General features: G+C 34.3%; 1 protein-coding gene across 1 annotated transcript; it reads left to right on the top strand.

Annotated features, from left to right (window-relative positions):
* Positions 1 to 1,611: 1,611 nt before the first annotated feature.
* Positions 1,612 to 2,076, top strand: LOC141539150 (keratin, high-sulfur matrix protein, B2C-like). Its single transcript, XM_074261475.1, has one exon. It carries the CDS (start codon positions 1,612 to 1,614, stop codon positions 2,074 to 2,076), a length of 465 nt encoding a protein of 154 aa, XP_074117576.1.
* The last annotated feature ends 10,207 nt before the right edge of the window (positions 2,077 to 12,283 follow it).

Here is a 12,283-nt window from a genome sequence, read left to right as displayed (position 1 = left end):
AGATCTTCAATTCCTGTTAGTTTCTGTTTACTCTTTGTAGAGTTTTCTAAGGGAAATGAAAGGTTAAGTAATGATAATAATAAAAATAATAATTAAAGTAGCACTTATATAGTGCTTCAAGGTTTGTGAAACATTTTACAACATTGTCTCATTAATCCTTACAACAACTTTGGGAAGTAGTTGCAATTATTATTTTCATTTTAGAGATGAGGAAACTGAGGCAAGCAGAGGTTAAGTTATTTGCCTAAGGTCACACAGCTAGTGAGAGTCTAAGATCAGATTTGAACTTGGTTCTTGCTGATTGCAGGTCCAGTACTCTACTTACTGTACGACCTATCTATAATATATTATAATACTATAATAAATAATATAATATATCTATAGTATAGTATAATATAATATATATTATCATAGCTTGATATGGTATATTATAAAATGTAATGTCATATAATCATCATTTCTATATTACCTTAAAGTTTGTGAAGCATTTTAAAAATCCCTTTATTGGGGCATCTAGATAGCACAGTGGATAGAGCACCAGTCCTGAAGTCAGGAGGACCTGAGTTCTAATTCAGCTTCATACATTTAATACTGCCTAGTTGTGTGATTCTGAGCAAGTCACTTAACCCCAATTGCCTCAGCAAAAAAAATAAATAAATAAATAAATGAATAGATAAATAAATAAATAAATAAAATCCTATTATTATGTTGTTTTCCAGTCATTCAGTCGTGTCAGACTCTTAGTGACTCCATGAACCATTGCTTGCCAATATTGTCCATGAGGTTTTCCTGGTAAAGATTCTGGAGTAGTTTGCCATTTCCCTTCTCCAGTAAATATCTCATTAGATCCTCACAACAGCCCTGTGTGAAGATGCTATTATTATCCCTATTTAACAGATGAGGAAACAGACTGTGTATTGGTCATAAGGCTTTAACCCAAGTTTTCCTGATTCCAAGGTGGCCTTGCTTTCTGCTACACTATCCCGTAAAAGCCTATTCCTGGGCTTCTAAGTACCAATGACAATTTACAACCTCAAGACATTACCACCTCACCATCCATTCCCAGGACTTTTTCTCATAATCCTCATTGCCTGAAATAAGATGTGCCTTTAGCAAAGAGGACACTGGTTGTACTAGTGCATTCAGATATATCTATCAAACATAGTGGATATAATCATAGTAAATTTGAAAGGGTTAATGTTGAATAATAATACCCACTTTTGAAAGTAAAATAGTACCCTACCCCTACTCCATGAGCAGAGGCTAGATCCTGCTTTCTCTGGGACAGAGCCTCTAGTGAACAATAATAGGCATTGATGATGATGATGATGATGATGATGATGATGATGATGATGAAGAAGATGCTGATGTAAAGGAGGATGTTGCTGCTGAATCCTAATTATAAAACAAATTCAATCAACTTACAAAGTTTTCAGAACAGTTTTATTAATAGTTCAATCAGTGTCTTAGAAGGAAATTGTTTAAAACCAAAATAAGGAAAAGCTATTAAACACTATAAACAACAGCTGAGAAAAGCATATAAAAGGTACATCAAACAAGAGGACACTTGAATTTGAAAAACTTCACTTTGCCAAAAAACTTCCAGATACCATGGCCTGCTGCAACTCCTGCTCCACCAGCTTCTGTGGCTTCCCCAGTTGCTCTACTGGGGGGAATTGTGGGTCTAGCTGTTGCCAAGACAGCTGTGGGACCAGTTGCTGCCAACAGGGAGGTTGTGGAACCAGCTGTGGGACCAGCTGCTGCCAACAGGGTGGCTGTGGGATTGGCTCCGGGAGTGGCTCTGGGGCTGGCTGTGCACCTCCTTGTGAGACCACTTGCACAACCAGGTGTTACCAACCCCCATGCTGCGGATGTGAGAGCTGCCGAACCAGGTGGTGCCGCCCAGACTGCAGAGTTGAGGGTACTTGCCTGCCACCTTGCTGTGTGGTCAGCTGCACTCCTCCATCTTGTTGCCAGCTGCATCATGCCCAGGCTTCTTGCTGCCGCCCATCCTACTGTGGACAGTCTTGCTGCCGTCCAGCCTGCTGCTGCCACTGCTGTGAGCCCACCTGCTGAGAACCTGCCTGTTAAAAACCAGGACATCAACCCCCTAACTCATAAAGGACAACATGTCTTTGAATTACAGCATTGGACAATACTGCAACTTTTGACTCCTTATCCCAGGGTTCCCAAGAATATATCTTTGTTCAATCTTATTCCAACTCAGCTTCTATTTCCCAGGGGGAAAAATGGATATGGTCCAGGCCATAGAAAAAGAAGGTCTGTGTGTGATACAAGAGTATGAAGATTGCTACTGGAACCTGACAATCTAGGTTTAAATCTTGCCTCAGTCTCTAAGTGCCTGTATTATTGATTTTTTTTCTCTGAGCCTCAATTTCCTGATCTATAAGTGAAATGGTATTGTCTCAGAGTTCCTGTCCACCTCTTGCTCCAGTTACATGAGCCTACAATCTTTTAAGAAAAACTCTTTACTACTCACCAAGGTCCCCTTGCTGAGGATCTCACAGCCAATTTCCTCTTTTCAGAGAAAATCTCTTTTCCATCTGAATTCTTTCTCTAGATTATCAAATCTCACTTCACCCTGAAAAGAAGAGAAGATAATGCAACCAAAATAAATTATATAATTTCTGATAGTTTTTTTACTCTTTTTTCTCATTATTCAATGGACATTAGAAACAGATTTCATGAAAATCCAGATTCAATCTAACACATATTTCTTAGACATTTATTGTATACACACAAGCTATGGGTGACTAACCCAAGACTTCCTGGCTCCAAGGTCAGTTCTCTATCCACTGTCAGAATTAGTTTTTTAACTATGACCTATTCTAAACTCTCTGAATGAACACCATTATAGAATATCAGTAAATTAATAATGTAAAACTATTCTATATAGCTAATATAGGCTAAGGATACTTAAATGAAATAAGACTAATCCCTGAACCTATGAAGCTTATAGTCAAGTGGAGATAAAATAGGTACACAGGTAATCTATAGAATAAAATGAAAAGAGAGATGTAGTTGTATAGTTATTTTTCAACATCTCAGGACCCCATTTGCAGTTTTCATGACAAAGATACTGGAGTGGTTTGCCATTTCCTTCTCCAGATCATTTTACGAATGAGAAAACTGAGGCAAATAGGATTGAGTGACTTTCCCAGAATCAAATGGCTAGTAAGTGTCTGAGCATAGATCTAAATTCAAGTACATTTGTCTTGCTGACTCCAGGCCAGCCACTCTATCCACAGTCCCATCTAGCTCCCTACTAGCAATAAAGACCTGAGTTCAAACATTTAATAGCTATTGGCCTTAGTTTCCTCATTGGGATAAGGATGCTGGTAGCATTTATCTCACAGTATTATTGTTAGGATTAAATGAGATCATTCAAAAAACTTTGCAAACCTTAAGCTACTAGAGAAATGTTATCTATTTTTATTTTACTAGGGTTTTTTCCCAAAAAATAAATAACACTCCCCATACATTTTCTTTAAAGAGATAAAAGAATAGGAACTAGACTTGTGATTTAATGAGTAGAGAGAACTTGTAGAAGAAGAAACAGTTTCTATCAATAGCAGATCAGATATGGACATTTCTATCAAAAGTAATCAGCACCTTCTCTTCAATTTAAATTATTGAAGAGCTGTCTACAGCATTAAGAGGTCAAATGACTTATTTAGCATCACACAGCCTAGTGCAAGGCCTGAACCCAAGTCTTGGAATTTCAAAAGTCAATTCTCTATCTTCTATGCTACAATTTCCTCTCAAAGAAAAGCAAACATAAACTAATTTTCTAGTGTATTCCCTTGTTAGAATATCAAAAAATGAACATGCTAAAAAGGGACTCCAGAACCATCTCCAGTCATCTTGATCTATATATTTTGCCATTGGACACAGATGACTCTGGAAGGAAAAATTATTCAGGTGACCTTGCACAGCCCCCTTCCCCATTTAAATCCTACTCACTTGCATTACCTCCCTGATGCCATGGTTCTCTTCAAGGACAAAGGACAAACAACAACAAAGAGTAAGAAATAGAAAGTTTCCATATAAAATAAAATATTTATAGCAGCATTTTTTTTGCAGTTTAAAGAATTAGAAATAAAGTAAATGTCCATTGATAAAGAATAGTCAAAATAAATTGTAGTACATTAATCTAATGAAATAGATTCATGGGCCATAAGAAACAATGGATACAAATTATTTAGAGAAGTACAGAAAGTTATATATTGGTGCAAATTGAAGTAAATAGAACCAGGAAGACAACATACAATGTGCTTCTAAAGTTTAAAACTGCACTAAGATTTTTGGAACATCCTGAATGTAATGACTTCAGCAATGCAAATGAAAACAACAAATGGCAACAATAATATAAAACTAAATGCTTGAAGAGGAAACAGCACTTGGGTTTGAATCCTACCTTTACTTACTACTTGTGTTTAGTTTCTTAGCTCCAAGATGTAGAAATTTCTGAAGTTTTGTTAATTTTTAGTTAAGTATCAAGTTGTGGTGAAATGAACAGAAGAGAAAATATATATCTCTCCCTTTTTTCCAGAGGTGAGAAATTAGGGATGACTTGGTTGATAATGGAAATTTATTTTATTTTACCAATCTGTTCTATTCTCTTTCTGTGTTTTCCTCTTTCTCTGTCTTTATCTCTCTCCATCTCTTTATCTGTCTCTGTTCTCTCTCTCTCTCTCTCTCTCTCTCTCTCTCTCTCTCTCTCTCTCTCTCTCTCTCTCTCTCTTTTACTCTCTCTCTCTCCCTTAATCCCTCCCTCTCTCTCTCTCAATGATTCTTTGGGGATCAGGATGTTCATTTCTCTTAAAAAAATTACATTGTCTTTAAAAAATGAATTAATTTTTTAAATTCATTTTTTTAAAAAATTGAGCTCTAAATTTTTCCCTTCCTCCTAACACTTTCCTTATACATTGCGATAGCAAGAAATATTGTATTAATTATACATGTAAAACATTTCCATATTATCTATATAGAAAAAAACAACCCCTCAAGAACAATAAAGTTAATTTTTTTTCAATGTGCATTCAGATTCCATCAGTTCTTTCTTTGGAGGTATATAACATTTTTCATCAGAATTATCTTGGGTTTGGAATTATCTTAGATCATTGTATTGGTGAAAATAGCTAATTCATTCACAGTTAGTCATCATACAATGTTGTTGCTACTGTATACAACATTCTCCTGGTTCTGCTCACTTAACTTTGCATCAGTTCATATAAGTCTTTCCAGATTTTTCTCAAAACATCTTTTGCATCATATCTTAATATAAAATAGTATCCCATCACAATCACATACTTCAACTTGTTCAGTTATTCCTCAATTGATAAGTAACTCTTCAATTTCCAAAATTTTTGTACATGTGGGTCCTTTTACTTTTTTAAAAATCTCTTTGAGATACATATTTAGCAGTGCTATTTCTGGGTCAAAGATTATGCACAATTTTATAGCATTTTGTACATAGTTCCAAATTGTTCCCCAGAATAGATCGGTTCACAACTCTTATCAACAATCCATAAGTATTCCAATTTTCCCACATTCTCTCCAACATTTTTTATTTTCCTATTCAGTTATATTAGCCAATTTGATAAGGGTGAGATGGTACTTCAGAGTTATTTTAATTTTCATTTCTCTACTTCAGAGTTATTTTAATTTTCATTTCTCTAATCAATAGTGACTTAGGGCATTTTTTATTTGAAAGGATAGCTTTGATTTTCTTCATTGTATTTGCATATCTTTATATATAAAATCTATATATATATATCTTTTGACCACTTATCAATTGAGGAATGACTCATTTTTATAAATTTGATTCAGTTCTCTATATATTTGAGAAATTAGAACTTTATCAGAGAAATTTGCTATAAAGTGTTTCCCAATTTTCTACTTTCCTTCTAACTTGGTTGCATTGGTTTTGTTTGTGCAAAGCCTTTTTGATTTAATATAATTAAAACTAATCATTTTACATCTCATAAAACCTATCTTTGGGTCATAAATTCTTTCCTTATTCATAGATGTTACAAGTAAAGTATTTTATGCTTTCCTAATTTACTTATGGTATCATCCTTTATGTCTAAAACATATACCCATTTTGACCTTATTTTTTAACACAGTGTGAGATGTTGGCTTATACCTAGTTTCTGCCAAACTATTTTCCAGTTTTTGACAAATAGTGAGTTCTTGTCCTAAAAGCTTAGAACTTTGGCTTTCTCAGAAATTAGATTATTATAATTATTTAATACTGTGCATTGTGTATTTAATCTATTACATTAATCTACTACTCAATTTCCTAGCCACTACCAGAACATTTTAAAGATTACTTATTTGTAATACAGTTTGAAAGGAGGATACTTAGAGGATTCTGGGAAGATGATGAACTAGATAAGAAAATTCTCAGATCTTCAAATTTCTTCCAAAAAAAAAAAAAAAAAGATAGAATTTTTCTTATAGCTGCAGAAATAACATAGGGTCAAGAAGATTCTGGGAAGTTGATGGAATAATGAGTAAATTTCAAGCTCTTCGGATTTCATCCAAAACAGAACAAATTTGTGCCTCAAGATAACACAGAATGGTTAAAGACAAAGAAGACCTGAAGCAGAACAGGCGTGTTCTTCCTGGGACAATATAAAAATAGTGTGAAGTGCAAACATTCTAGCTAAGCTCCACAGAAACAGCTACTGGGGAGCTCTAGCTCTAGCCTCAGCTGGGACTACAGGAATTTTCACCTCTGGGACAGTATTGGGATTTGGGCATCTAAATGCTAGAAATCTGAGGGAACTTCAGCTGATTAGGAACACCAGGCCCAGCCTCAGATAGAAGAAACTAGTATACTGGGTATGTACAAAGCTTGTGGGGCAGAGACACTGCCGGCTGCAGGCACTTGCAGTAGGTGGGGAGTTTTTGGTTTGGGGTTACAGGTCAAAGTGAGAGCTGAAGTGGAGCTAGAGACACCATCCTCCCACCTCATAATTAGAAGTACTTATATTAATACTTCACATTTTTAAAAAGTGAATTGACAAAGAAGAACCCAACCATAGAAACTTTTTTTTCCCCTGAGCCAATTGGGGTTAAATGATTTGCCCAGGATTACAAAGCTAGGAGGTGTCAAATGTCTGAGGTCACATTTGAACTCAGGTCCTCCGACTATGCCACCTAGTTGCCCCCCACCCCCAACCATAGAAACTTAATATAGAAACAAGGAGCATCAGTATTCCTCTAAGGAGGAGGACACTGAAGTAAAAAGCTTCTTCTATCCCAAAGAGTGATGGTAAAAGGCTCCCTCCCTAGAAAGAATTTATAAAAGAACTCAAAAAAGGATAAAAATCAAATGAGACAGATTGAGGAAAAACTAAAAAAAAAATCCAACAAAAGCAAGATTATGAAAAAAATTACCAATTAGAAAAGGAGATACAGGATGCAGACTCTTAAAGAAAAAAATAATTCTTTGAAGATTAGAATTGGGTAAAAGGAAGCCAATGAAAATGGAAGAGACTATAGTATAAAGAGAATATAAAGAATGAAAAAATAGAACAGAATGTGAAACATCTTATAAAATAACAGATTGTGCAGCAAAGAACAAAAGGATAACCTATAAGGAAGCAAAGAGGGACACTGATGAATAAAATATCTTCTATTATTATATATGCTTTTTTGAAATGGAAATTTATTGTTATATTTCTAATCTTTCCTAATATTTTGATGATCACATGGCAATGTTTTGTTTATTTGTTTTAATTTTTATTTTCTATCTTTCTTTGTTCTATTCTATTTGTTTCTTATTTTGTTCAATAAACAAAAATTTTAAAACAATAAAAAGATAAAAGCAAAAAAAAAAATTAAAAAGATAAATTAAAAATGAAAATTTTTTTTAAAAAAAGACATAACACAGGACAAAGTAATTAAGACAATTTAAGAAGATCTCATGAAAAACCCAATATTCAGGGGCAGATGTTAGGTCTGAGTAAAGTGCAAACAACTCCAGGCTGATTCTGTACAATCAACAAACAACAAGCCCAAGTGCAGCTGGGTTGAGAGGCAGCCGCAGTCTTAGAAACTTTTATTTTGCAGATAGCATGGAGGTCTGAAGGCTAAGTAAGAGAAGACTGAAAGACTTTGTCTTAGCTAGTACCTATCTACCAAAAACAAACACAGAAAGTATATATACATTAATTCAAAACATGTTTCATACAAATAAACTCAGATCTAAATAACTGACATACCATTTATTGTTCATGGATAGGTAAAGCCAATATAATTTTTAAAATGGCAATATTATTTTTCAAATGTATTTATTTAAGGTCATCCCAATTAAATTACTAAAAATTATTTGACTGAGTTTAAAAAATAATAATAACAAATTGGAAGAGCAAAAGTTCAGGAACTTCACAGAAATCAGGGGAAAAGAAGTAAAAGAAGTAGATTCAGTAGTATCAGGCCTTAAACTATATTATAAAAGAGAGAATTGCTGAAGTGTATAAAAAGCATAATAATGATTATTTTAAATTAATTTTTTGTATAAAGAATAGCAAGAATAGAAGGAATGCAGAAAATTGGGAGAGAACTTTCATAGACAATCTGTTAGATAGGATGTAAGTGGGTTGGAATACAGTAGTAGCATAAAAACTGATGAACTAGTTGATTTATATTAACATAGAAAGATTTGAACCTATGATGGAAGATCCTGTCTACCTTCTGAGAAACAGATGACAGGTATAAATAAAAATAGTATGATCTTACATATACATGTATGAATATATATATGTGTGTGTGTATGTTTATAATTATCTATGTATATGCATAAGCCATGCTTAATTATAGCCCTTTTTAGGATGGAAAGGGAAAAATTAAAGTAAAAAGTACACAGCAAATAATAAAAGAAAACCAAACAATATGTCATATTTATTGTATAGATTTGCTTGAAATGCAAATTTATTGCTATACATAGAAACCTCTTACAGTCTGCTTCACACATGGCGATGTTTTTCCCCCCTTTTCTTTTTTCATTTTGTATCTAAGTTCAAAATAAAATAAATTTATTTTTTTAAAGGAAAGAAATCTGAGAGCTGGAGCCAAGATGATGGAGAAAGGCAGAAACTTGCTCAACCTCTCCCCTAAAGTGCTCTAAATTCTTTTAAATAATGATTCTAAAAAAAAAATAGAGCAATAGAACATCCAAAAAGATGGAATAGAGTATTTTCCAATGAAAGACAACTTAGAAGCTCAGCAGAAAAGGTCTGTGACACCAGGGTAGGAGTGTCTACACAGCCCCAATCCAATCTGGCCTGGCTGGACCTCTGAATCAGCAGCAGTACTGGAGATCCCAGACCTCTTAGCCCAGAGACACCAAAGAGGACCTGAGAGATCATCAGAAAAGCTCTATAGAACCAGAGTAGGACCCCAGTACACAATTCCAGTGCTGGCCCAGCCCTAGCCCCAGCTCCAACCCAAATCCCAGTATCAGCAAGGTGGAACCTCTGAATCAGCAGCAATGCTGGAAGCTTCTGGACTTCTTAGCCCAGAGACATTAAAGTGGATTGGAAAGGTCAATGGAGAGGGTCTGTGGCAATGGAGTAGGAATTTGTTGTACAGACCCAGGATAGTAAGAAGTCAGCCAAGTCCAGCCTTGGCCAGCACACTAGATGTTACAGCTACAATAATTCCAGGGCAGAATAGAGTGATTGTGGTCAGATTCCTAGAAGGATCTCTGAAAACAGCTGCACAAAACCCCTGAAATTTGGGACAGTGTACCCTCCATTCTGGAAACAGAGCCCTATTTTAACAAAGAGTTAAAAGCCAAGTAATAGGCTAGGAAAATGAGCACACAACAAAAAAGTTTCTGACCACTGAAAGTTATTATGGTGGTAAGGAAGATCAAAACACACATTAAGAAGATGATAACAAAGTCAAAACTCCTAAATCCAAAGCCTCCAAGAAAAATACAAATTGGATTCAAGCTACAGAAGAGCTCAAAAGGGACTTTGAAATCAAGAGAGATAGAGAAAAAAATGGAGGAAGAATTGAGAGAAGTTCAAAAGGAAAACATAAAAAACTAATGAGGAAAGGAATGCCTTAAAAAGCAAAATTGGACAATTAAGAAAGAAGCTCACGGAGGAAAATAATTCCTTAAAAAATAGAATTGAACAAATGGAAGCTAATGACTTTATGAGAAATCAAAATACAATAAAACACAACCAAAAAAATGAAAAAATAGAAAAAATGTGAAATATCTCTTTGGAAAAACAACTGATCTGGAAAATAAATACAGGAGTATATATAAACAGAGGGCACAGATAAGAGTTGAATGTGAAGGAATTATATCTTTAAAAAAAATTGATGAAATTAAGGGGTGAAGAGGAGTGTACTGAGAAAAAGGGAAAGGGAGAAGTAGAATAGTGCAAATTATCTTCCATAAAAAAGAAGCAAAAAAAGCTTTTACAGTGAAGAGGAAGAAAAGGAAGAGAGGTTGAGTAAGTGAACCTTACTCTCATCATAATTGGCTCAAATAAGAAATAACATGCATACTCAATAGGAGTATAGAAATCTATCTTACTCTGCAGGAAAATAGAAAGGGAATAGGATATGGGAAGAAGAGAGGGGTGATAAAAGAGAGGGCATATTGGGGAAAGGAGTGGTAAGTAGCAAAACACTTTTGAGAAGAGATAGAGTGAAAGGAGAGAGAGAGAATAAATGGGGGATAAATACAATTAGTAATAGTAATTGTAAAAAATAAAATTTTCAAATCAAGTTTCTCTGGTGGAACATTATTGTTTTCTGGAAAATGATAAGCAGGGTGCTTTCAGGAAAAAAATAAACAAAAAAAAAAAAAAAAAAAAAAAAAAAAAAAAAAACATGGAAAGTACTCCATGAACAAAGTGAAATGTACTATATACAAAATAACAGTAATGTTCTCAGGTTACTAGTTATAAATGACTTTATTATTTTCAATCACCTTCGTGTTGTACAATCATCTATATCTGCTCTGAAGACCTTATGACGAAAAATCCTATTGGTACCCAGAGAAGGAACTGATCAAGTTTGAATACAGAATACATAATAATACTCTAAAAAAAGAGAGAAAGAAATCTGATACTGCTAGGTCACCTTCTTTTACATTTTAAAAAATTGATTTCCTTGATATTATTGACTTTTTGTTATTATAGATGAATTTGATTATTTTTTCTAGCACTATAAAATAATTTTTGGAAGTTTGATTGATATGGTATTGAATAAATAAATTAATTCAAGCAGAATTGAAATTTTAGTTAATTGACTCGACTTACCCATGAGCAATTCATATTTTTTCTAGTTGTTGAGATTTGACTTCATTAGCGTAAAAAGTGTTTTGTAATTGTGTTCATATAGTTTCTGGGATTGTCTTAGCAGGTGCACTCCCAAGTATTTTACATTGTCTGTAGTTATTTGAAATGGAATTTTTCTTTCTACCTCTTGCTGCTAAACTTTGTTGGTAACATATAGAATGCTGATTTGTATGAGGTTTTTTAATAACTGTGACTTTCCAACTATGTTGGAATATGTGTGATATATTGATGAAATTTCCTTGCTAATATTCTCTTTGAAAGTTTTGTGTCAATTTTCAGATGAAGAAATGGAAACTATTTCTAGTCATATGAAAAGGTCCTCCAAAACACTATTGATCAGAGAAATGAAAGTTGAGGTAACTCTGAGATACTACTACATATCTCTCAAATTGGCTAAAATGACAGGAAAAGATAATGACAAATGTTGGAGGGGATGTGGGAAAACTGGAACACTTAGACTTTGTTGGTGGAATAATGAACTGAATCAACCATTCTGGAGAGCAATTTGGAACTATGCGCAAAGGTTATCAAACTGTGCATATTCTGTGATCCAGCATTGTTTCTACGGGGCTTGTATCCCAAAGAGATCTTAAAGGAGAGAAAGGAACCCCTAAGTGCAAAAATGTTTGTGGCAGTCCTTTTTGTAGTGGCAAGAAAGTGAATGGATGTCCATCCATCAGTTGGAGAATGGCTGCATAAGTTATGGTATATAAATGTTATGGAATGTAATTGTTCTATAGAAACAATCAGAAAGATGATTTTAGAAAGGCCTGGAGAGACTTACATGAACTGATACTAAGTGAAATGAGCAGAACCAGATCATTATACACGGCAACAAGAAGACTAAACGATGATCAATTCTGATAGACATGGCTCTTTTTCAACAATGAAGTGATTCAAAGCAGTTCCAATTGTTCAGTGATGAAGAG

The sequence above is a fragment of the Sminthopsis crassicaudata genome, chromosome 4 (assembly GCF_048593235.1).
Source record: "Sminthopsis crassicaudata isolate SCR6 chromosome 4, ASM4859323v1, whole genome shotgun sequence".
In the NCBI taxonomy this organism is placed as follows: Eukaryota; Metazoa; Chordata; class Mammalia; order Dasyuromorphia; family Dasyuridae; genus Sminthopsis; species Sminthopsis crassicaudata.
The sequence above is the reverse complement of the archived record's forward strand: the minus strand, read 5'-3'. Positions and strand labels throughout refer to the sequence as shown.

Coding starts and splice junctions, on each gene's coding strand:
- LOC141539150 (XM_074261475.1), top strand. CDS start 1,612: ATGGCCTGCTGCAACTCCTGCTCCACCAGCTTCTGTGGCTTCCCCAGT.